The sequence below is a fragment of the Leptodactylus fuscus genome, chromosome 2 (assembly GCF_031893055.1).
Source record: "Leptodactylus fuscus isolate aLepFus1 chromosome 2, aLepFus1.hap2, whole genome shotgun sequence".
In the NCBI taxonomy this organism is placed as follows: Eukaryota; Metazoa; Chordata; class Amphibia; order Anura; family Leptodactylidae; genus Leptodactylus; species Leptodactylus fuscus.
In genome coordinates, this window is record NC_134266.1 from 259,009,468 (window position 1) to 259,037,265 (window position 27,798).

The window sequence follows — 27,798 nt, forward strand, 5'->3', positions numbered from 1 at the left end:
GCTTCACACAGTGACTGGAGAGGGGAGGGGTTGATTCTCCTCAAACCCTGCACAGGCATATACGCAAACTGCTGTGTACAAAAGACTGAGTAATCTGCAAATCTCACAGATTGCAATGAAAGAATTTTTTTTTCTATACCTGTATCTACTTCTGGCTTCTTGTGTGTTTACAGATGGAATAGCATTCACAGACAGCTAGCAGCTTTACTGACTGCTCATATGTTGGGTTTTATCTGCTTGGTTGCATGTATTTGCCTTGTATTTGCAGTCGAGTGTTCCTGGATCACCTATATTATGGACACTTGGTCTTTTCTCAGCTATGTGTTTGCAATTGCAGTATGGCAGAACATTATCAGTGATGGATGGGGAGGGGGCAGACTGCTCCTTATTGTACACCGCCCCGGCTGAGAGATGAATGTAAACTGTGCTTCGGCCATAATGTAATTATTAGCAGCAAAAAAACTGATAGGACATGATGTATGAGGATTATACCGCCATAGAACAGACTGCCCAGCAAGACCCTGCCCATAGCTCAACATTCACGAAAACTCAAGTGCCCTTTAAGGTCCTTCTGGTTCCTGGAGTCAGCATTGGTATGTTTGTTCGTGTTCAGTGTATTGACCTGACTTGTATACTTGACCATGTCTTCTTCTGTGTGTGTTTTTGACTGAACTCCACTTGTGTCAACCTGTGCCCCATCTGGTTATGATTCCCGCTTGCTCTCTATTTACTACAACTGGGTGTCTACTATGGATGGGTGAATTGGTTTGTACCAAACCAGGTTTGTGTGGAATATTCCAATGTGCTTGTTTTTTTACAAAGCCGATCAATTGGAAATTCATTTGGACTAACAAAATTGGCCAATGCATTATACTCTATACTCAATATAATCTCATTACCCAGGCTCAGATCTCCTTGACATCGGTGGCCGGAAAAGTCCTGTGTACAAAACTCCCCCCCCCCACGACTTCAGACAGACCCTGCACCAGACGGACACTGGTACAGATATAAATGTAGCCTTAGTTGGAATCTATGTATTCACCATATTGCGCTATTATTTTCTGCCACTGTGTGACGCTATTATTTACGGAATGTTACCTGGAAGTTCCAAATACCTTGGTTACTCCTGATAATAATAAGCAAAGGGCATTGTATTGCTGAGTCTTCTTTGCTGATCCAGTTAGATCCAGACACGGAGAACGAGGGCGGCTCAGACTGTAAATGTTTCCCTTATTACTACAAAATTTTAATTAAAATTTAATATAATATTGTCCACGTAGTTAAAAGTCCTAAATCGTCCTTGTGCAGCCGCTATAATTTCCAGTCCTATTACACTCTCATTGTATAATAATTCCATTCCCACCGAGAAGCTTCATTGCACGATGTAATTAGCAGAAATAAAATCGTATCAAGAGGAGGCTTTTTTAATTAGGTATAAGCAGAATTACACGGAGATATTAATTCTCCGTCTAGTCCTCATACAAGATGTTGTTTGCTGGCTTATGTCTTAATTAGGATTTCCAGATTTACCCTCAATCATGGTAAGTATACTAACAATGAGCTGTTTATTTCAATTATATTTCATTTAATCTTCCTGAAATTAAAGGGGATGACTAGGATTGGAAGAAAACAGCGCCACATCGGTGTACAGGTTGTGTGTGGGATTACAGCTACTTGTCTGATCTGCAGGGAGTATGTTACAGAGGAGGAGCAGTCAACATGACTCTGCCGCTAATAAGAGCTCTGTGATGCTGAACCTATCATCAACTGCGGAGGGATATTTAAAGTCTGTTCTCAGATTGCCATGTGCCTGCTATTAGTTAATTCGATATCAGAGAGAATAGGCTACACTCCCATGAGGGTAGAAAGAAGATCCTGACCCAGACAGTATAGTAGAGAAAGGATTTCACACTCCAAAATTTTTGGGATTGAAAATTTGAACATGGTAATATCCATGTAGAGTAAGCTCAGAGCGATATTTCGTTCAACACAGTGACCTTCATTAGACTCTACAATAGGCACAAGAATACAGAGCGAATATATAGTGCCAAACATACATCCGTATACAAACAGTAATCTATACAGTAATAGACTGAAGTCGGGTGAGACGATAATCAATAGAAAATTAGGTAGAGAAAATCCAATGGTCTGGTCAACTTCCATACGACATGCGTGTCCCGATTGTATCGTAGAATACAGCGATGCTCAGTGCGTACAGTGATGTGAAGATCTCTAGAAAAACTGTAACAAATAGGGGCTAAGTAGGAGAAAATCGATCAACAGGGTCAGGAGATCATTAAATGAGGAGAACAAAGAATTACATAATGACAATAGGAATATACAAGGTGATATGTGCCACGTGTGATTAATAAATTGCACAAATAGAGTGTAAAATCCTTACATATCTGTTGGTTTACTGTACTCCTGCCCTTGGCTAGTTTACTGGATATTCTCTTTATTACTGATTTTGGCTTGGCCGTTAACTCTCGGATTGACCTTGTTAGGCTATATTCACTTTTTGCTCTTTTAGAGTCCAATATAGGACCCACCCCAATGCAGAGAATGAAGGATCACTAGTGCAGCACTGCTTCCTTTTCACTGTTTTCCCTGCACAGGAAACTGCAGCATGACCCCATTCCAGTGAAGGGTGCTCAGAAAACTGAGAAGAGACGCAATACCCTGCATCACCTCTTCATTCTCAGTACTGGTGAGGGTCCCAGTTGGACCCCAAAAGTGATGGCATATCCAATTTTCAAATACCCCTTTAAAGAGCACTTTTCACCACCTCCAACATCTCCACCTCTTTGCATCGTTTAATAGGCGCTGTTCCATTGATTCCACCATTCCTTTGAAATCAATGCTGCTAGTTTCAGTACTTAGTATGCTAAGTAGTCTATATACGGCCAGGTGGGCGGTGCTGGTCTGGAGCAGATATTTTTGGACTTCCCATATGACAGTAGAAAGTCTAATAGATCTATTGAGTACTGAAACTAATGACCCTGATTGCTCAGGAATGGTGGGGGCTAGACAAAAAATTCCAGCTGTGCCGAAATCAGTAGTGTGGAATCTATTAGTTGGATGAGGTGGTGAAAGGTCCTCTTTAACATCAGTTTTGCACCTTTCACAAGAGCCCACAATCAGTATAATAGAGAATAGGACACTCATGGCTGAGACTATATACAGATAATCTTTGGCGTAAAAATAAAAATATTCCAGTTTTCCAGTAGTTGAAATTTTGTATTAGATATAAAATGATATATAAAATTCACATTACACAGAATACTTACCATGTGTACAATTCCCGTGTCCTATCAACTTCACAGCAGATATGTCAGTAATGTATAAAGAGAGGAGCCCATATGTCTTCTTCCTGAAGGTCTTCTGCTATGACGGCAGGGCTAAGATGATAGTTGGTATAGTCAGTGACTGATTGTGGTCCATCGGGGTAGGAAATTTGTATTGCAAATCATGGAGAAGTAAAAGCTCCCGGTGTATGGTGACAGATGTATATCTAGGAGCAGCCATCATTCATGTATTCATGTAATGGGGCTGCCGGCTGGATGGTGGAAATAAGATACATGGCAGAATTCCCGGTGGACGCGACGACCATCATTTAGTATACTTCGCTTTATCAAAAAGGAGCAATCTGATAGGAGCTGAGAGCGAAATAAAAAATGATCATAGTGTACATTGAAGTCAGCTAAAAATGTCATTGCAATGACTAATGAAATAATAAACATGCTATAACATAGGTATCTGTATACTGTATATGTAAAGGGTTAACCCTCCCTTTCGGGATGCCCATTGTCCATGAGACCAATCCGTGGCCTCACCAGTCACCGGTAAGGAAAAAGTGACATCACCAGTCCCTCTCCAATGACTGCTAAGGACACTGACTGATCTCAGTGGTTAAATGGGGTCCATGGAATGAGACTGAATAATGATTGGCAATGGAGACAGGTAAGTACGTATATATTTTTTTCTTGGTTACACCTGTCCTGGCCTCCGCAATTCCTGGACAACCCCTTTAAAGGGATCCTATCATTACAATGCTATTTTTTCTGACTAACACATAGGAGTAGCCTTAAGAAAGGCTATTCTTCTCCTACCTTTAGATGTCTTCTCCGCGCCGCCATTCATTAGAAATCATGGTTTTCTTCAGTATGCAAATGAGTTCTCTCACAGCACTGGGGGCAGTCCCCAGGGCTCAAACAGCACTGGGGTCGTCCCCAGTGCTGTGAGAGAACTCTCCAGCGCCGCCTCTATCTTCGCCTGGAACGGCCTCTCCCTGTGTCTTCTTCTGGCACTGTCTTCAAACTTCTAGGCATGTGCAGTTGGCTCTGCCATTGGGCCACTTACCCCAGCGTACTGTGTAAGCAGCCACAAGAAAATGGCCGCTTACACTAGTTTACTGTGTAAGCAGCCACAGGACGGCTGCCGGCATGCGCAGTCGGCTCTGCCTGAGGTCCGATGGCAAAGCCGACTGCGCATGTGTAGAATTTTGAAGCCAGCGCTGGAAGAAGACACAAGGAGAGGCCGTTCCAGACAAAGATAGAGCTGGTCCTGGAGATTTCTCTCGCAGCATTGGGAACGCCCCCAGTGTTGTTTGAGTGCTGGGGACCGCCCCCAGTGCTGCAAGAGAACTCATTTGCATACAGAAGAAAACCGGGATTTCTACCGAACGGCGGCGTGGAGAAGACATCTAAAGGTAGCAGAAGAATAGCCTTTCTTAAGGCTACTCCTACATGTTAGGGACAAAAAATAGCATTTTAGGGGGCCACACGGTGGCTCAGTGGTTGGCACTGCAGCCTTGCAGCGCTGGAGTCCTGGTGCTCAAATCCCGCCAAGGGCAAAAAACCATGTGCAAGGAGTTTGTATGTTCTCCCCGTGTTTGCATGGATTTCCATCCCATATTCCAGAAAGACATACTGATAGAGAAAAAAAATGTACATTGTGAGCTCACAATCTACAAAAAAAAATAAAATTGCATTTTAATGATAGAATCCCTTTAACAATGTAACTAAGACTGTGCAATACACAATACAGCCACTAGATGGCCACACATATGTAGGATAGACATCTCATGACAAAATATCGTAAAAATCATGGTCATCTTGTGCGACACCTCTCAAGGTAAGCAAGGACACATCTCACTTATCATAAACAATTATTCATGTTTTGGCACGTCAAATTTGTTGAAATAATTTTTTTATTGGCCATATATTAAAAGTCCCTATAGCCACGGCTACTGAATAATTGGAATTATAATAATTCGCTAATGAAAAATTTGATCAAAACTCTTCGTAGATCACGGTTAACTATTCATGACAAGATTTATTACAGTAATAAAGGAGCTAAAATGTCCCATAAATCTGAGATGAATAATATTCTTTGGTTGATTCATTGCCGTAACACAATTTTGCTTCCGTATAGTTCATGTATTGTCGTTGGACTTGAGAATTAAATGGTGTTTTTGGCCCGATCTGCCAAGTCTTTGTCCCATATTCTTTAGCCTAATACATAATGTACCCAAGACATAACCTAACAAGTTCCGTCACTTTATGGACACGTCCTGAGATCTCTGCCATACAAATATCCAATAAAAGTTTAATATCCCTTGTAATAATATAATGAAAAAGGAAATGGAACATTTTAGGGAATATTTTAGAGCCGAATACATCAGTGTTGTTATAGATGGTATAATGACACGTGAGACGCCTCTTTACCACGTGGACCACCCTGTAATGGAAAAACACTCCGAAAAAGTGACTCCCATTCTCCGTGGCACTTATACACTGTCTACCAATAAGTATTTGGACACTTGTGGTCCGAGCGACACCAGCAGCAATTACAGCCTCAACCCTCCGGGGCATGCAAGTCCTTGTATGACGGCTAGTGGTATTTTATTCCATTCAGCTTGGAGAAGACAGGTAAGTCCTTTCACCGATTTTGGACGGCTGCTGCACCCTTTGGTTCAGCGATCCAACTCGTCCCAGAGGTGCTTGATAGGGTTCAAGTCTGGTCTCTGGGCAGGTCAGTCCAGTCGGTTAACCTGATAGTCACTGTATCAAGCTGTGGTAGACCTCGCTACATGATAGTTAGTGTTGCCATCCTGGAAGTAATATTGCGTCACCCTACTGACTGAGCCACAGGTACTTCTAGGACTACTAGAAGTACCTGTGGCTCAGTCAGTAGGGTGACGCATTAGTATGTTTGCATGCACTGTGTCTAGAACTACCTGTGGCTCATTCAGTAGGGTGATGCATTAGTATGTCTGCATGCACTCTGTCTAGAAGTACCTGTGGCTCAGTCAGTAGGGTGATGCATTAGTATGTCTGCATGCACTGTGTCTAGAAGTACCTGTGGCTCAGTCAGTAGGGTGACGCATTAGTATGTCTGCATGCACTGTGTCTAGAAGTACCTGTGGCTCAGTCAGTAGGGTGACGCATTAGTATGTCTGCATGCACTGTGTCTAGAAGTACCTGTGGCTCAGTCAGTAGGGTGACGCATTAGTATGTCTGCATGCACTGTGTCTAGAAGTACCTGTGGCTCAGTCAGTAGGGTGATGCATTAGTATGTCTGCATGCACTGTGTCTAGAAGTACCTGTGGCTCAGTCAGTAGGGTGACGCATTAGTATGTCTGCATGCACTGTTTCTAGAAGTACCTGTGGCTCAGTCAGTAGGGTGACGCATTAGTATGTCTGCATGCACTGTGTCTAGAAGTACCTGTGGCTCAGTCAATAGGGTGACGCATTAGTATGTGTGCATAAACAGCAAAGGTTTAGTTACATGTTAAAGGGGTTGTCCAGTTCCTTTTTTTTTTTACTGAAGACCGATCCTCATGGCAAATCATCAATAAAAGTGGTTAAAAGTGAAGTGGTTAATAGCAATGATGTACAAAGTAGCTCCAGATAATGAAATATACCTCCTCAGTGCGGTGGAGCCTGTAGACGAGAGTCCCTTGGGGGCGGTATGACTTCTACGTTCTAGTGTTTGCTTATGTCTGTAGTATCAGGTACGTACTGGAGATTTCACTTCATTATAATGGACGGAGACCTCTGAAGCTCTTCCTGTCGATAACTGGCTCTGCTCTTCTTAACAGACGGATTTTCTATTGATATTAAAGTAATGACTGTCAAGGGACAATAAATGTTGGAAAGCATCTCAAGACTTCAATTAAACAGAGCAGATAGTGCGGTATATATCACCGCCAGATCCCTGTGCCATGTTCCAATCAATCAGACCTATTAAGGATTTGTTATAATGAAACGAGGTAGAAACGTGACAGGTGTCTTTATATGGGATGTATATTATTTTATGTTAGATATATAGATTTTATTTATGCCATAGACTTCATAAAAGTCTACCGTTTTTTGTATACAGCTCTACCAGAGATCGATGTCTTCCAAGAATCATATTATTAACCCCCATCATAGGCCTTAATGAGTAAACCATTTTTTTTTTCGATCACTTTCCAAGACTGATAACTTTTAGAGATGAGCGAGTACTATTTGGATCAGCCGATCCGAACAGCACGCTCGCATAGAAATGAATGGACGTAGCCGGCACGCGGGGGGTTAAGTGGCCGGCCGCCGTCAAAGCGGAAGTACCAGGTGCATCCATTCATTTCTATGGAGCGTGCTGTTCGGATCGGCTGATCCGAACAGTACTCGCTCATCTCTAATAACTTTGTTTTATTTTTCTGTTAATATAATTATATAAGGGCTTGGTTTTTTTTTTGGGTTTTTTTTTAAGTAGAGGGTTCACAATGTACATTTTTCCCTATCAGTGTCTTTGGAGTATGGGATGGAGATCAACGCAAACACGGGAGAACATACAAACTCCTTGCAGGTCGTTTATTGCCCTTGGCGGAATTTGAACCAAGGACTCCAGTACTGCAAGGCTGCAGTGCTAACCACTGAGCTACCGTGTGGCCCCAGGGTTTGTTTTTTGTGGGACAATTTGTAGTATGTAATGTCACTATAGATCTCATTGATTAAGTCCGGAAATGAATAGAAAAAAAAAACAATTTTGCCATTTCCTATTTACCGTATATTCTCGAGTATAAGCCAAATTTTTCAGCACAGTTGTTGTGCTGAAAAAGCCCCCCACGGCTTATACTTGAGTCAGCAAAAAAAAAAAAAAATTTTTTTTTTTTTTTTTTTTTAGTGGGGAGGTCTATGACCAGCAGCAATATCAATGTATAGAATCTCCCATAAAATAGTGTAAAAAAAAATAAAAAAAATTAAAAGTTGTATATCCCTCCTTTCCCTAGAATAGACACAAAAGTAGAAAATGACTGTGACACACATACACATTAGGTCTCCCTGTGTCTGACAGTGCCCGGTCTACTGAATATAGGGTATCTGCAGTGCTCCTGTTCCATCAGGAAGGGGTTAATAGGAGCACTGCAGATCCCCTATTGTCAGCCAGGCTGAATTCCAAGTGGGGGAAAAAACCCAGTCCTCAAGCTCAGGGAAGGGGCAGACAGACAACCAAAACACCCCCTCCCCTTCCCCAGCAACTACTGCACCCAAAAACTCCGACCATTTTAATTTTTGAAATTCTCCAGTAGCTGCTGCATTTCCCCCCCTCGGCTTATACTCGAGTCAATAAGTTTTCCCAGTTTTTTGTGGTAAAATTAGGGGCCTCGGCTTATATTCGAGTCGGCTTATACTCGAGTACATACGGTATGTTAAAAATTTGTCCCCATTCACCTTGTAGCGTAATAACCTTATACATTTATTCACGGGGTCTACACGATTACCCTTTTGAAACCGCAATATGTAAATTATTGTATTGTTAATGACATTTTTTGAGGTCTTATTTTTTTGCGACTTTGGGGAACATAACACTTTCGATCATTTTTTTTTTCTGTTAATGGTAATTCGGGAGGAGCTTATTTTTTGCAGGAAGACCTAAAGTTTTCATCCATGGCATTTTGTGGGACATAAGGCTGAGTTCACAGTTTTTTGGTCAGGATTTTGAGGCCGAATTGTAATCAATGGGAGTCGGTCGTTTTTTTTTTCCGGGAGCTGTTTGTTCTGGCTCCTGGAAAAAAGAATTCGCGAATACGCGAATTTGCCTGAAGACACTCCCGACTAGGCCCATTCATTTGGGCCTAATCTGAATCGCAGTGCCGTGACTGCACCAGCATCCAGTCGCAGCTGCCTCTTATCTTGGACCGAAATCCGAAGTGGCCTCCGCATCAAATTTCGGTCCAAAATACTCCATCTGAACTCAGCTTAAGGGTGCATTCACACGGAGTAACGTGCCGCGTGACCTGGCACGTATACGCCGTGTGAGATTTTGAGCGCCGTATACGCTCCCATCGCAAAATCACGGCCGCAAAATAACGCGGCGTATACGATCCAGGCTCCCATTGAAATCAATGGGAACGTATACAGCGCTCAAAATCTCACTTAGCGTATATGTGCCAGGTCACACGGCACGTTACTCCATGTGAATGCACCCTAGCTCTTTTTTTATGGCTTTTTGTAATGTTTTTCAGTCTCCATCAGTCAAAAAATGGCAATTTTGGCATATTTTTTTTATATATTTTTTTTTAATATTCACCGTGCAGAGAAAACAACATTACAGTTGTATTGCTCGAATCATTGTGAATGTGGCAATACTCAAAATGTGTGTTATTTTTTTCTATCATTTATTAAACATTATGGGTTAGGGGATTAATTTGTTAGGATTTTACTATGTAAATGCATCAGACCAAAATTTATATTTGTATAGTGTATAGCTCTGTTTTTATTAGTTATGACTTTGACAAATGATATAATTCTGACTGCTTTCCACTACAACTAGATGGCGCTATCTGTATATGGCTTTATAGATCTAGTATTGCTCTCTATGGTAGCTCTATGTAGTGTGCTTCCCCTAGTGGCACCTGAAAGTAACTACTACAACATCTATCCCAGGACTCTTTCCATCAGTGAAGTGTCTAGCTTCTATTGCAGGTACTGCGCTGGTTCTAGGTTGTTTTTTATGGTTCCTAAATTTTTTTTTGTCTTCACAGGCGTGCCACTGACAATAGATTATCTCATAGACGGCAAACGTTACTTCGAGAGAAGGGCAGAAGACAAGCCAACCGGGGCCCGGCTTATATGTTTAATGACCGATCGACCAGCCTTACAGCAGAAGAAGAACGTTTTTTGGACGCAGCAGAATATGGTAACATTCCTGTAATACGGAAAATGATGGAAGAGTGTCACACGCTAAACGTCAACTGTGTGGACTACATGGGGCAGAACGCTTTACAATTAGCTGTTGCCAACGAGCACTTGGAGATTACAGAACTATTACTTAAGAAAGAAAACTTGGCCCGGGTGGGGGACGCTTTACTTCTAGCCATCAGCAAAGGATACGTGCGGATAGTAGAGGCCATATTGGGGCACCCATCATTTGCCGAAGGGAAACGGCTCACCACGAGTCCAAGTCAAGCCGAATTCCAGCATGACGACTTCTACGCCTACGATGAAGATGGAACGAGGTTCTCTCAAGACATCACCCCCATTATTTTGGCGGCTCACTGCCAGGAATATGAGATTGTTCATACACTGCTACGGAAAGGAGCCAGGATCGAGAGGCCTCATGACTATTTTTGTAAATGCGGTGAATGTAGCGAAAAACAAAAACATGACTCTTTTAGTCATTCCAGGTCGAGGATTAATGCGTATAAAGGTCTCGCCAGTCCGGCCTATCTGTCTTTGTCTAGTGAAGATCCTGTTATGACGGCTTTAGAGCTCAGCAATGAGCTGGCTGTATTAGCAAATATAGAAAAAGAATTCAAGGTGGGTGAAGTCTATGGGTGTCAAGAGAATTTACAAAAATATATATAGAACCTTGGATAGGATATTGTATTGGTGAATAGAGGTCAGGTGTCTATGAGATCAAATATTACATCTTAAAGGGAGTCTGTCACTACAACCTAGCATATCAACCCAGCCCCCCGATAGATAGGTTAGGCTCACCTGAATCAAATTTTGTATTCCCCCTTCTCGGTACATCCATTGCTCCTATTGGCTGAAAGAGCTAATTTGCATATTGACAAAAACACCATTTGATTCAGGTGACCCTAGCCTATCTGTCTGCGAGACTGGGTTGCTATGTTGGGTTCTGGCGAAAGACTCCTTTAAGAGTATTGGCCCCCTACCTGACTGATAGAGGGCCAACACTCAGGCCCCAGACCGATCATCTATACGGAGCTTTATGCTTCCACAGATAATCGGTACTGGTGTCAACCCGCTATCAATAATATATGTATGGCCTATCACCAGGATTAATCTCGGACAACCCCTTTAAATGAAGGCTACTGGCTCTCATAAATGGCAAGAAGAGAGTGTATACAGAGAAACTAGGATGCAAAAATGTGTATTTTTACTTGTGACTACATTGTGTATGGAGCTGTACAGATGGTTTGGTTAAGGACTCCTATATTTCAGGAAAGCAATGCAATACAATATTGTGGCATGCCCACGAAACTCATAAAGGTTGTAATTCACAGCCCAGTAATTGGGTGGACACATATAGAGATATAGGATAGATATTCATGTCATTGGATAGCACTTTGTGATAATATATTACACAAATCTTTCCATGCAAACATATAGAAAGCCTGTGAGTCCTGCTCCCCCCACCACTCATAGAGAAAGCCTGTGAGTCCTGCTCCCCCCCACCACTCATAGAGAAAGCCTGTGAGTCCTGCTCCCCCCACCACTCATAGAGAAAGCCTGTGAGACCTGCTCCCCCCACCACTCATAGAGAAAGCCTGTGAGTCCTGCTCCCCCCACCACTCATAGAGAATGCCTGTGAGTCCTGCTCCCCCCACCACTCATAGAGAAAGCCTGTGAGTCCTGCTTCCCCCACCACTCATAGAGAAAGCCTGTGAGTCCTGCTCCCCCCACCACTCATAGAGAAAGCCTGTGAGTCCTGCTCCCCCCACCACTCATAGAGAAAGCCTGTGAGTCCTGCTCCCCCCACCACTCATAGAGAAAGCCTGTGAGTCCTGCTCCCCCCACCACTCATAGAGAAAGCCTGTGAGTCCTGCTTCCCCCACCACTCATAGAGAAAGCCTGTGAGTCCTGCTCCCCCCACCACTCATAGAGAAAGCCTGTGAGGTCTGCTCCCCCCACCACTCATAGAGAAAGCCTGTGAGACCTGCTCCCCCACCACTCATAGAGAAAGCCTGTGAGTCCTGCCCCCCCACCACTTATAGAGAAAGCCTGTGAGTCCTGCTCCCCCCACCACTCATAGAGAAAGCCTGTGAGTCCTGCCCCCTCCACCACTCATAGAGAAAGCCTGTGAGTCCTGCTCCCCCCACCACTCATAGAGAAAGCCTGTGAGTCCTGCTCCCCCCACCACTCATAGAGAAAGCCTGTGAGTCCTGCTCCCCCCACCACTCATAGAGAAAGCCTGTGAGTCCTGCTCCCCCCACCACTCATAGAGAAAGCCTGTGAGACCTGCTCCCTCCACCATTCATAGAGAAAGCCTGTGAGTCCTGCTCCCCCACCACTCATAGAGAAAGCCTGTGAGTCCTGCTCCCCCCACCACTCATAGAGAAAGCCTGTGAGTCCTGCTCCCCCACCACTCATAGAGAAAGCCTGTGAGTCCTGCTCCCCCCACCACTCATAGAGAAAGCCTGTGAGTCCTGCTCCCCCCACTCATAGAGAAAGCCTGTGAGTCCTGCTCCCCCCACCACTCATAGAGAAAGCCTGTGAGTCCTGCTCCCCCCACTCATAGAGAAAGCCTGTGAGTCCTGCTCCCACCACCACTCATAGAGAAAGCCTGTGAGTCCTCTTTCCCAGCCCTCGCTGACAGTTTTGCAGACACTATTCTATCAGCTCTGTACATGAGAATACAGGACAAGATAATAGTTACACTGGTATATACTATACATCCTGGAGTTCTGTTTCTCCCTTTTTATCTTATACTTTGCTTTTAAAGTCCTGATCGATCTGCTTTCAGCTGCTGATTATTGACCTGTTATGTTTTTGTAGTTTGGCAGTCCCTGGATAGTTTATCAGACTTTCATATTAGCTAGATATAGAAATTCTGTATTCTAAGAAGCTAATTTTATTTGGCCAATGGGATAATTTACTATTTGCTAAACCTAGTATACCTGTAAACCAGCCGTGACCACACAAACTATTATTGTACTCTGTGGTTTCTTCAGTCCCTCAGAATATAATTAGCAGAGGCCTAGGGGAGGTGAATAGACATAATAAACACAAAGAGTGTTACTCACTTCCCATGGGCTTCCGTAGCGTTGCAGCAAATCCTGAGATCTGTGGTGTGAGATAACCACCTTTTAAAAACAATATAGTTTTGCAATACTTTATCATGAGATGATTATCCTATATGTGTCTATGTATTGCCACCTAGTGGTTGTGTTGTGAATTACAATCTGTCAAGAATTTTGCTAGCGTGTCCTGATATTCTATTGAATTGGTTTTATGAAGAGCTGTTCAATTCTGAAAGCACAATGAATGTAAGAGATTTCAATAGGCAAACAAAAACAGTATCACACAGTATAATTAATTCTGTCTAACATGATATGTGACCAACAATAGTGTCTCATTTGGGACAGACGGTACAGGGTCATATAAGAATTCTGGGTAACGAATATGCCAATAAGGCCTCATTTGAAGCAAAGAGGAAATTGCTACTAACACCACCTATTGGAAGGTAGCTCCCTATAGATTAATGCATGGTATTCAAAGATAGCTAAGGCCTAATCTGAGAGTAATAGCCAAGCCAGAATAAGTCCTCCAAAAGGAAAAGGTTCCCATATGCAGAGAGCTGTTTCGAGGTTGTTTCCACTCTTCAGTGTAGAGCAGGCTGGCAGTGTGAGAGGTCCTCGATGTGGGACCCTCTTCCTTTTGGAGGAGTTATTCTGGTTTGGCTAGTACTCCCAGATTATGCCTTTAGGTTTCTTTGAATACCATACTTTAACCAGTTCAGGACTGCCCATTGACATTATACATTCGGGTGATCCACTCTTAACTCTGCAAGGACGTACCTGTATGTTAAGCAGCTGAGGAACCAGCTGTAAGAACAGTCAGAGGTGCTACCTTCCAAAAGGTGGCGCTAGGTGCAAATTCCTCTTTTTCACCAATGAGATCTTATCTTATTTACATATACATTAAGAAAAATAATGAAAATGAATTGAGGATCTCTCAAGGACTTTATTATTTATTGCGACCACCAAACCTCTCCATAGTCGTAAGTGCAGATTTCTCTAAAGTGCGTCTTTGTGTAATTCGAAAATGTCATTTTTCACGCCACGGTCCGTGAGCGCGCATATATTGTCGCCACTACAGTGCTGCGGGTCCTTACGTAAGCCTCTGTGTGATGCATTGTCGGTCAGACCTTACTTTTTAATGTAGTTCACATAGATCTTAGTATAAAAGCCTCGCTGTGCGGAAGGAATCACAGCGGAGATGGGTGAAGTTTACTTGAGAAGGTCACGTAAGACTTTACTAAACCTCCGAGCAGATAAGAAGGGATTTGCCAGACATTAAATGGTTCATTAATATGCAAACGACGCTTAATGTTTGCATTGGGATTTTTGGCTTTGCTCGATACAGTATCCATTGTGGTCGGATCAGAATGTAATTACTGTCGGGGTTGTAAGGGCAAAAATAACTTCTCGTGCGTCTAATAAATGCCCTGGAAGTGTAAAAACGGCGCACAAATCCTATCGGCTAAAACGGAAAATACGGAATTATCTGAACTAATTTTTGGAATGGTTATCATGAGGTTGGGTGGACACTATTCCTCTGTTATTCCTCCTAGAAATTTATATAAGACTGTTACTACTTGGGGGCGCGTCTCTTTCTGACACTGTCCAATCAGGGCGTGTCTCTTTCTGACACTGTCCAATCAGAGTTCCCATATCAAACTGTTCAGGGACACACCTCCCTGAGGAGGGAAATGGTGACATAGTGAGTTCCTACACTTCCAGGAGGAATAACAAAGGGACGGCACAACACAGACTTCTAAAACAAGACGTTCTAGAATAATTATTTCATGCAGAATACAAGTAGTCACTGAAATAGATGGGCAGTGGGTCCCCTTTAAGGAGTGTAGGTCTATACTATAGACCTACAATAGGTTAAATGGCGACTTTACGGTGATATATGACTTTAGGTGATAAAAATGGATTTGTCTACGCCTTATTGTAAATTATTAGAGTCCCAGAGTAATCCAATGGCCGTATAAAAGCACAAGGTCACTTTCTGTCCTAGAACGTATTGACAAGCCATTTCATCAGTCAGCAGATGGTCGTAGTGCTTGTCCATTGCCCCCTCCTTTTCTTCGAGGCGATGTATACTCGTGACTATCTTTTATCGCTCCAGTGCACCATAAGATGAAAAACGAAACAACTTTTAGACTTGATTTAAAATGTCCTATTGAGTTGGACATCTATAGGCGTGGCTATATGGGGTGCAGATGCTACTGGGCCCTGGATCCTGGGGGGGTAACAAAGTTTCCTCTCCTACATATAAGATACTGCTTTTCTAAATAGCATAAGGTAGATAGGAGCCCCATTAAAGATTATGCATTGGGGCTCAAGTTACACTCCAGCAAACAGGGGCCCCATAGTTCAGGGGGGCCCACACTGACTGTATATCGACCATATGTCACATTAAAAGGATAGTATACTGTGTGGGGGAACTAGAGGTCAGTTACTATGTATCGGGACAATACGGGGCAGTATTAGGGGTTCCCCATATATAACCTTGTTTGTGGTCCCAAAAATGTCAAATCCGTCCCTGGTTCCACCCCTGTAGGCAGTACAGTAGGTTGTCAGGAATAGAAGGCTGATGGACGGGAGTCAGACATGATCGCAGGATTATACTATTTTTTTCTAATCTACTGTATAAGTATAAAGGCCCATTCTGTGGTCTTCATAGGAGATGGGCACACAAAGTCATTACAAGTTATTGATGCAGTGCATGTAGGAGTTAGGGAAGTTCTTCAGGTGCTGTGGCATGTATTATAAGGCGAGGTATATTTCTCTACTTCTTGTATAACCACAGGAAGAAAGGAAGCTTAAAGGGAGTCTGTCAGAAGCAGCATATCATCCCCGCAGACAGATAGATTATGATTACCAGACCCAGCATATCACCCCAGTCCTGCAGATAGATAGGTTATGGTTACCAGAACCAGCATATCAACTCAGCCCCGCAGATAGATAGGTTATGGTTACCAGAAACAGCATATCAACTCAGCCCCACAGATAGATAGGTTAGTGTCACCAGAACCCAGCATATCACCCCAGCCCTGCAGATAGATAGGATAGTGTCACCAGAACCAGCATATCACCTCACCCTGCAGATAGATAGGTTAGTGTCACCAGAACCAGCATATCACCCCAGTCCTGCAGATAGACAGGATAGTGTCACCAGAACCAGCATATCACCTCACCCTGCAGATAGATAGGTTAGTGTCACCAGAACCAGCATATCACCTCACCCTGCAGATAGACAGGATAGTGTCACCAGACCTCATTATATCACCCCAGCCCTGCAGATAGATAGGTTAGTGTCACCAGAACCAGCATATCACCGCAGTCCTGCAGATAGATAGGTTAGTGTCACCAGAACCGGCATATCACCCCAGCCCTGCAGATAGATAGGTTAGTGTCACCAGAACCAGCATATCACCCCAGCCCTGCAGATAGATAGGTTAGTGTCACCAGAACCAGCATATCACCCCAGCCCTGCAGATAGATAGGTTAGTGTCACCAGAACCAGCATATCACCCCAGCCCTGCAGATAGATAGGTTAGTGTCACCAGGACCAGCATATCACCCCAGTCCTGCAGATAGATAGGTTACTGTCACCAGAACGCACCCGATGCCCATTTAAGTGAATGACAGGTGTCACGGACACAGCTAGTGTCCGCTCCTAATGTCCGTGACAGATTTTGAGTGGACACTAGGAGCGGATACTACCTGTGTTTTTTTCAGCCAAAGTCTGGAGTGGATTGAGCAGAAAGGAGAAGTATAAGGACTTCCTATATATTTCCCATTCCTTTTTTAGCCATTCTTGGCTTTGGTTCAAAAAAACACAATAAAATCTGCAACAAAACAAAGCTGCATTACCGCAACGTGCCTAAAAGGGCAAATTTGGCCTTTGAGGAAAAGGAGAAGCAATATAGTAGAAGGACACAATGAAATGTGGCATGTTCGGCTTTCAGGTCTCTAAAGATATTCAGCACTGGATCCTCTTATTTCTTGGACTGGATATTTGATCAAATACATTGCATGAACTTTTGGGCCTTTCATGGAGTTCCTGGCATTGAGTGTCATATGCAGCTTCTTTTTTTTTAGTTTTGTTTTTAAAATCTTTAAAATCTACCACCATCTTATCTTATAGATGCCAGATTCTTAAATCACTGTCTTACACCCTGTGTTGAGTTGTAATGAGACAAAAAATGACAAATATATAGCAAAAATTAATAAAATATAAATAGTTGAAGGGAGTCTATCCCCAGAACCCAGCTTCAACTCAAATGTCCGAATAGATAGGTTAAGGTCACCAGAACCAGCATATCACCCCAGCCCTGCAGATAGATAGGTTACTGTCACCAGAACCAGTATATCACCCCCGCCCTGCAGATAGATAGGTTAGTGTCACCAGAACCAGCATATCACCCCAGCCCTGCAGATAGATAGGTTACTGTCACCAGAACCAGTATATCACCCCCGCCCTGCAGATAGATAGGTTAGTGTCACCAGAACCAGCATATCACCCCAGCCCTGCAGATAGATAGGTTACTGTCACTAGAACCAGCATATCACCCCAGCCCTGCAGATAGATAGGTTAGTGTCACCAGACCCAGCATATCACCCCAGCCCTGCAGATAGATAGGTTAGTGTCACCAGAACCAGTATATCACCCCAGCCCTGCAGATAGATAGGTTAGTGTCACCAGACCCAGTATATCACCCCAGCCCTGCAGATAGATAGGTTAGTGTCACCAGACCCAGTATATCACCCCAGCCCTGCAGATAGATAGGTTAGTGTCACCAGAACCAGTATATCACCCCAGACTTGCAGATAGATAGGTTAGTGTCACCAGAACCAGCATATCACCCCAGCCCTGCAGATAGATAGGTTAGGGTCACCAGAACCAGCATATCACCCCAGCCCTGCAGATAGATAGGTTAGTGTTACCAGAACCAGCATATCACCCCAGCCCTGCAGATAGATAGGTTAATGTCACTAGAACCAGCATATCACCCCAGCCCTGCAGATAGATAGGTTAGTGTCACCAGACCCAGCATATCACCCCAGCCCTGCAGATAGATAGGTTAGTGTCACCAGAACCAGCATATCACCCCAGCCCTGTAGATAGATAGGTTAGTGTCACCAGAACCAGCATATCACCCCAGCCCTGCAGATAGATAGGTTAGTGTCACCAGAACCAGCATATCACTCCAGCCCTACAGATAGATAGGTTAGTGTCACCAGAACCAGCATACCACTCCAGCCCTGCAGATAGATAGGTTAGTGTCACCAGAACCAGCATATCACCCCAGCCCTGTAGATAGATAGGTTAGTGTCACCAGAACCAGCATATCACCCCAGTCCTGCAGATAGATAGGTTAAGGTCACCAGAACCAGCATATCACCCCAGCCCTGCAGATAGATAGTTAGTTTTACCAGAACCAGCATATCACCCCAGCCCTACAGATAGATAGGTTAGTGTCATCAGAACCAGCATATCACTCCAGCCCTGCAGATAGATAGGTTAGTGTCACCAGAACCAGCATATCACCCCAGCCCTGTAGATAGATAGGATAGTGTCACCAGAACCAGCATATCACCCCAGCTCTGCAGATAGATAGGTTAGTGACACCAGAACCAGCATATCACCCCAGCCCTGTAGATAGATAGGATAGTGTCACCAGAACCAGCATATCACCCCAGCTCTGCAGATAGATAGGTTAAGGTCACCAGAACCAGCATATCACCCCAGTCCTGTAGATAGATAGGTTAGTGTCACCAGAACCAGCATATCACCCCAGTCCTGCAGATAGATAGGTTAAGGTCACCAGACCCAGCATATCATCCCAGCCCTGCAGATAGATAGGTTAGTGTCACCAGAACCAGCATATCACCCCAGCCCTGCAGATAGATAGGTTAGTGTCACCAGAACCAGCATATCACCCCAGCCCTGCAGATAGATAGGTTAGTGTCACCAGAACCAGCATATCACTCCAGCCCTGCAGATAGATAGGTTAGTGTCACCAGAACCAGCATATCACCCCAGCCCTGTAGATAGATAGGTTAGTGTCACCAGACCCAGCATATCACCCCAGCTCTGCAGATAGATAGGTTAGTGACACTAGAACCAGCATATCACCCCAGACCTGCAGATAGATAGGTTAGTGTCACCAGAACCAGCATATCACCCCAGCCCTGCAGATAGATAGGTTAGTGTCACCAGAACCAGCATATCGCCCCAGTCCTGCAGATAGATAGGTTACTGTCACCAGACCCAGCATATCACCCCAGTCCTGCAGATAGATAGGTTAAGGTCACCAGAACCAGCATATCACCCCAGTCCTGTAGATAGATAGGTTAGTGGCACCAGACTCAGCATATCACCCCAGCCCTGCAGATAGATAGGTTAGTGTCTCCAGAACCAGCATATCACTCCAGTCCTGAAGATAGATAGGTTAAGGTCACCAGAACCAGCATATCACTCCAGTCCTGAAGATAGATAGGTTACTGTCACCAGAACCAGCATATCACCCCAGTCCTGCAGATAGATAGGTTACTGTCACTAGAACCAGCATATCACCCCAGCCCTGCAGATAGATAGGTTAGTGTCACCAGAACCAGCATATCACCCCAGCCCTACAGATAGATAGGTTAGTGTCACCAGAACCAGTATATCACCCCAGCCCTGCAGATAGATAGGTTAGTGTCACCAGAACCAGTATATCACCCCAGCCCTGCAGATAGATAGGTTAGTGTCACCAGACCCAGCATATCACCCCAGCCCTGCAGATAGATAGGTTAATGTCCCCAGAACCAGCATAACAATCCAACTGTGCAGATAGATAGGTTAGGGGCACCGGAATCAAACTATGATCTCCCCTTTTGAATCACTTCCTCCATTCCTTTTTTCAATATGCAAATGAACTGTTTGGAAAAATGCTGTTGCTCCAAAGAGTCTATTTGCATTGATAAAAATGCTGATGTCTCAGCAACGGAGGCAGCGATTCACTATCTATCTGTGGGTTTGGGTTGATATGCTGGTTCTGATTACCCTAACCAATCTATCTGTGGAGATGGGGTGATACTAACCTATCTATTTACAGGGCTGGGTTGATCTGCTGGGGTCTGGTAACCCTAACCTATCTATCTGCAGGGCTGACTTAACATACTGGTTTTGGTGACCTTAAACTATCTATCTGCAGAGCTGGGTTCATATGTTGGGATTTTATGATACTAACCTATCTATCTGCAGGGCTGGGGTGATATGCTGGTTCTGATGACACTAACCTATCTATCTGTAGGGCTGGGGTGATATGCTGGTTCTGATGACACTAACCTATCTATCTGCAGGACTGGGGTGATATACTGGTTCTGGTGACACTAACCTATCTATCTGTAGGGCTGGGGTGATATGCTGGTTCTGATGACACTAACCTATCTATCTGCAGGGCTGGGGTGATATGCTGGTTCTGATGACACTAACCTATCTATCTGTAGGACTGGGGTGATATGCTGGTTCTGATGACACTAACCTATCTATCTGTAGGGCTGGGGTGATATGCTGGTTCTGATGACACTAACCTATCTATCTGCAGGACTGGGGTGATATACTGGTTCTGGTGACACTAACCTATCTATCTGTAGGGCTGGGGTGATATGCTGGTTCTGATGACACTAACCTATCTATCTGCAGGGCTGGGGTGATATGCTGGTTCTGATGACACTAACCTATCTATCTGTAGGGCTGGGGTGATATGCTGGTTCTGATGACACTAACCTATCTGTAGGGCTGGGGTGATATGCTGGGTCTGGTGACACTAACCTATCTATCTGCACCGCTGGGGTGATATGCTGGGTCTGGTGACTGTAACCTATCTATCTGCAGGGCTGGGTTCTGGTGACAGACTCCCTTTAACCATTTTAAAGACCCAGCACACTGGATGAGCAGGAACCTGTGATGAGTTGCCCTTATTATTTTGCATGTTTTGACTATTTCTAGTCACTTCTCCAATATGTTTTACATGTTTTTTAGAATGACTACAAAAAATTGTCTATGCAATGCAAGGACTTTGTTGTTGGACTTCTTGATTTGTGCAGAAACACAGAGGAGGTGGAAGCGATATTAAATGGTGATGTAGACACGAACCACAGCTCTGGAGACGTCAGCGGGCGGCCCAGCCTCTGCCGATTAAAGCTTGCTATTAAGTATGAAGTGAAAAAGGTAGGAACGAGGTTTCTAGTTTACTTACTTATGCATAAATTATTATGTCAAATTAAATGGAAAATTTGGTCATCTGTAACCGAGTCTACCACCGGCGCCCCCACTGATCAGTTTTTTGAAGCAGCAGCCGTTCAGTGAGCCCTTGTGAGGTTTCATTGGATACATGACTGCGGTACAGTCCCATACAAGTGAATGGGGCTGCATTGCAATATCAAGCCCAGCTACCATGGCTATGTAAGAGGCTTGTTCAAATAGCTTATTGGTAGGGTTGTCGGGTGTCGGACCCTCACTAACCAAATATTGGTGGCCTATTGTAAGGATAGGTCGTTGATATCATCAACCTCCCGATGATCAAAACCGCGATCCCCCATAGTCCTATCATAGGGTACATGAACATCTAGCTTTTGATGTGTCATTCAGATACAGCACAGATATAGACTTGCTAAATTTATCTCTTGGCTAGACATACGGTATCCCAAGATGTGTGGTGCGAGAAAATAAAAGTGTGATTTTGCAGTACTCTTTCAGAAGCTGCTTACACTATATGGCGCAGACTTATCTTTCCTTGTACGCCAATATTCTGGCATAGAAAACATGAAAAAGTTGAAATTTTTTGGATACATTGGGAATTTGTGCCAAAAAGTTGGGACAGATAGGGATCACAACGTACATTTTTTTCCCTATCAGTATGTCTTTGTAGAATGGGAGGAAATCCAGGCAGACACGGGGAGATCATACAATCTCCTTGCAGATGTTGCTCCTGGCAGGATTCGAATCCAGGACTCCAGCACTGCAGTGCTAACCACTGAGCCACCATGTTGACCCAAGTTTTCTCTTTTATCCTACCCTCACCAATGTCCATGAAGACAGTGTGACAGATTTATATTTTACCCCAGTCGCAAAAATGAACCAAAACTATCTGGACTGTACTGCTTGACCCAAAATGTTTCACTGTTGCACCCATTGTTCGCCCATTGCCAATATCTAGTATACCAATCCCTTTAACAATATGAAGTCCATGGTGATGAGACCATAACTGGAAGCCATGGTCAACACAGAGTGGCCTTCTCGATCACCATAGATATTAATCACTTCGTTTCTTATTTTTGGGGAAAATGGAAAATGGTCAATTTGTAGTCAATGAAGGCAAATGGTTAATGCTTAGTTGTATACTTTATTTATATTATTTTTATTACTTTTTTAGTTCGTGGCTCATCCTAATTGTCAGCAGCAGCTTCTTTCCATCTGGTACGAAAATCTGTCTGGCTTGCGGCAACAGACCACAGCAGTAAAATTTCTGGTTGTTCTGGCTGTAGCGGTCGGGTTGCCATTTCTTGCCATGGTTTACTGGGTCGCACCGTGTAGCAAGGTAATTATTGTATCGCATTACCCTTGATGATGTAATACATTCTTGTCACTCAGTTGCATTCACAGGGGTGGGATTTGCCATTTGGCTACGTTTTTGGAAAAGTAGTCCAACTTGGGTTGGGTTCACATCTATACCAAGCTCTTTGTCGTTCGGGTTCACCGGGGGACCTGAACGACAAAGAGGTGGACCACTAAAACAGTGTTTATACGTGGACATCGATGCACCCCATTGACTTTAACATGGTCCACTTGGTTTCTGCATTTTCATACTGAAACCAGTGGAGCGAAAACTCGCCCATGCAGGACTTTTCTCTCCACCGAGTTTTGGAGATTTCTGTGGCTGAACCTCCAACAGAGATGTGAACTTTGCCTTAGTAATCTAAAAAAAAACATACTTGACAACTCTCCCAGAATGTCTTGGAGTCTTCCAAAAACATTTTGGATTTCCAAAAGACTGGGCAAATTTGCGGGGGCCTATAGGATAGCTCTTATATCTGATGGGCTCTCTGTAGTTTGGTGTGTTATGTCGGGGCATGAAGGAGATTAACCAGCACACTAACCTGTCCATGTCACAAAAAGGCACGTAAGACACTAAAAAACGGTGCATGAAAACCAAAATTGGTTGAAACTCAGCAAGAGGGACTTCGGCACAAAATTTTCACTAGCGTTCTCCCAGATACTCATCCTACCCTGATGGCTAGTATGCCAATTGGCAAGACAGGTTATCATTGAAGAAGACCACGTTACACTGTGCCAGTCACATGGTTGTACGTAGTGTACTATAGCATTGGTCATGCCCATATTATTGATCAGGTGGGCTGCCCACACCCCACCATATACAGACACCCCAATACATGGATATTAGTCACAATTTTGATCAAAATATGCAACCTGCGTCAAGGGTCCTCATTGTGTTCCTTCCTAAACTTGAGACCCTGGACGAAAATTACTGCAATCGGGTTTACCTCTGCTAAATAAGTTTGTAACATACAGTATGAAACTACAGATCCCAGTGTAACCTGAGCAATGGGTATGCCGGGAATTGTTGTGTCACCCATCATCTTACAGTAGACTTTTACATTTAGTGACTCTTTGGTGACATCTCTGATTGTTGTCTTTCTATATTTTCGACATTTTGCTCACACCATTATAATTATATTCTGCATACTGTATACCTCATCTCTGCAGAATTTGCTGCCAAGTTGTCTTTGGCTCTTTGCATTTGCAAAATATCCTTAGGCCTGGTTCACATCTGCATTTGGCAATCCGTTTTGGGGGAGTTTGCATGGGGACCCTCTCCGAACGGAATACCAAATGCATTGGCAAGCGGTGTGCAGTGAAAGCACACAGACCCCATAGACTATAATGGGTTCTGTATTCTTTCCGCACGGTGTCCGTACGGAACATGCGGGCAAAAAAGTACTTTGTGATCTACTTTCATGTCCTCATGACTGGTGCTGGCAGCTGCATGGAAAGCACACGGACCCCATTATAGACTATGGGGTCCATGTGCTTTCACTGATCACCACTTGCCAATGCGTTTGGTAGTCCGTTCGGGGGGTCCCCATGCAGACTCCCCGAATGGATTACCAAACGTAGCTGTGAACCAGACATCACTTTTTGTACTAAGACAAGTTGCCCATAATACTACACACTGTGACCCTGAATATAATACTACTACACACTATGCACCTGTAAACAATACACTGTATCCCCTCCGTTATGTAATAATGTCACAAAATGTTCCTTCTGAATACAATAGTGCCGCATACCATGCCCTGTAAAATAAGTAATACAGTACACCTAGACCCCTGAAATAAATAATACAATATACTATGCCCCTGAAATAAATAACACAATGCTATGTGACCCCTGAAATAAATGTATAGCATAGTATATAGCAATTTGTATGTCGACCTGAACTAAATACTGGTGGACACACGTTCTCAGTCACTCTCCTCACAGGTGTCTATACAGTGATCCTCTGCAGGGCAGCCAATAGAAATAACTTTCTGCCCTGCTTGTCAGGGAAGGCGCAGGAACCTCTGTAGTACCATGGTAATATAGATGAGAAGTCTCCTTTTGTAGAGGAATATACTATCAGCTGCCAGAGGGGGGAGGAGACTGATTCTGTGTAGAACATGCACTAGAAGGGGAAGGAGACTGATTCTGTGTAGAACATGCAATAGAAGGGGAAGGAGACTGATTCTGTGTAGAACATGCAATAGAAGGGGAAGGAGACTGATTCTGTGTAGAACATGCAATAGAAGGGGAAGGAGACTGATTCTGTGTAGAACATGCAATAGAGGGGGAAGGAGACTGATTCTGTGTAGAACATGCAATAGAAGGGGAAGGAGACTGATTTTGTGTAGAACATGCAATAGAAGGGGAAGGAGACTGATTCTGTGTAAAACATGCAATAGAAGGGGAAGGAGACTGATTCTGTGTAGAACATGCAATAGAGGGGGAAGGAGACTGATTCTGTGTAGAACATGCACTAGCATCAACAATGCATCACATGGAAGCAAAAGATTATTGAAAGGTTATTTTTATGCTAGAAACACTGAAAATGACTGTAAAGCAGCTACTAACATGTTTTAATATGACAATGATTTATGGCATAACCTCGTATAACAACATATAATCCTATGGAATTGAACTGTCAGTCTTCTTAGGAGAAACGTGCACTCACTTGCTTTTATTTGCATGGGAATCTTTATTATCATTATTACCATTTTTACCGCCTTCATATTTTTGGTGACAATATGACCCGGTTGCCTTGGCAATGTTATTATATCATGGACAAGAAGCCCCATGCATAATTTATGAGTGTTTATGTGATATCTTGTCTTTTACAGCTTGGTAAAATAATGCGGGGACCTTTCATGAAGTTTGTAGCTCACGCGGCCTCATTTACTATTTTCCTTGGTCTGCTAGTGATGAATGCAGCCGACAGATTCGAGGGCACCAAGATCCTTCCTAACGAAAGCATCACCGATAATGCAAAGCAGCTATTTAGGATGAAAACCTCGTGCTTCTCCTGGATGGAATTGCTCATTATCTCCTGGGTAATAGGTAAAGACTTTTTATCCGTTCCCGACTGCCAAAACGTCAATTATTTTTAGAACCTCTGCCCGTAGACTGTGGAAGTAAAGAAAGGCCAAGTGACCAGGTCCTAGTTATCTTATACTGAATGTCAGCATCCTTACGGGTTTTTTTTTTTTTTTCTTCTAGATTCAGGTTTTACAGTACTGTGTGACAGAAAGGCTAGGTACGCCATAGCAACCATTTTTATTGCAAAAAAATATAGCATTAGATAACTTGTACCCCTGAAACAAATAATAGAATATACTGTGCCCCTGAAATAAAACAATGTACTTTGCACCTAAAAGGAGTAATGCACAGTGCCCCTGAGATAAATAATACACTGTGACCCCTGAAATAAATAATACACTGTGCCCTGAAATAAATAATACTCTGTGCCCCTGAAATAAATAATACACTGTAGCCCTGAAATAAATAATACACTATACACCTGAAATAAATAATACATTGTACCCCTGAAATGAATAATACACCGTGCCCCTGAAATAAATAATACAGTGTGACCCCTGACGTAAATAATACACTGTAACCCTGAAATAAATAATACACTGTGCCCCTGAGATAAATAATACACTGTGACCCCTGAAATAATACAATATACTGTGCCCCCCTGAAATAAAAAATACACTTTGACCCCTGAAGTAAATAATACTCTGTGCCCCTGAAATAAATAATACACTGTAGCCCTGAAATAAATAATACACTATACACCTGAAATAAATAATACACTGTGACCCCTGAAATAAATAATACAGCGTGACCCCTGGAATAAATAATACCCTGTACCCCTGAAATAAATAATACACTGTGCCCCTGAAATAAATAATGCACTGTACCCCTGAAATAAATAATAAACTGTGTCCCTGAAATAAATAATACACTGTACCCCTGAAATGAATAATATACTATACACTTGAAATAAATAATACACCGTAACCCTGAAATAAATAATACACTGTGACCCCTGAAATAAATAATATACTATACACCTGAAATAAATAATACACCGTAACCCTGAAATAAATAATACAGTGTGACCCCTGGAATAAATAATACCCCGTACCCCTGAAATAAATAATACACTATACACCTGAAATAAATAATACATTGTACCCCTGAAATGAATAATACACCGTGCCCCTGAAATAAATAATACAGTGTGACCCCTGAAATAAATAATGCACTGTACCCCTGAAATAAATAATACACTGTACCTCTGAAATAAATAATGCACTGTGACCCCTGAAATACATAATACATTGTACCCCTGAAATAAATAATGCACTGTGACCCCTGAAATACATAATACATTGTACCCCTGAAATAAATAATACAGTGTGACCCCTAAAAAAACCCCAAAATATACTGTGCCCCCTGAAATATATAATGCAATTTAATGTGCCCCTGAAATAAGTAATACACTGTCACCCCATAAATAAAAAATAGAATAAACTGTGCCCCTAAAATATAATAAAATGTACTGTGCCCCCTGAAATAAGTAATGCAATTTAACATGCCCCTGGAATAAATAACACACTGTGACCGCTGAAATAAATATTAAAATATAATGTGTCCCCTGAAATAAATAATGCAATTTAATGTGCTCATCAAGTAAATAACACCCTTCGTTCCCCTAAAATAAATAATAGAATATACTGTGTCCGCTGAAATACATAATGCAGTTTAATGTGCTCCTGAATTAAATAATACACTATAATGTGCTCCCCTAAAATAAATAATACACAATAATGGGCTCCCCTAAAGTAAATAATACAATGTACCCCCTGAAATAAATCATACATTATACTGTGCGCCCTGAAGTAAATAATACAATACTCTGCGCCCATTTATAAAT

General features: G+C 43.0%; 1 protein-coding gene across 1 annotated transcript in view; it reads left to right on the forward strand.

Annotated features, from left to right (window-relative positions):
- The window catches only part of TRPC6 (transient receptor potential cation channel subfamily C member 6), a 103,630-nt gene that overhangs the window by 37,391 nt on the left and 38,441 nt on the right, over positions 1 to 27,798 (forward strand). Inside the window, exons 2-5 of the mRNA XM_075266119.1 lie at positions 10,031 to 10,805; positions 21,282 to 21,470; positions 22,675 to 22,839; positions 25,697 to 25,913. Coding sequence (XP_075122220.1) covers positions 10,031 to 10,805; positions 21,282 to 21,470; positions 22,675 to 22,839; positions 25,697 to 25,913 — 1,346 coding nt within the window. The remainder of the gene's footprint in view (positions 1 to 10,030; positions 10,806 to 21,281; positions 21,471 to 22,674; positions 22,840 to 25,696; positions 25,914 to 27,798) is intronic.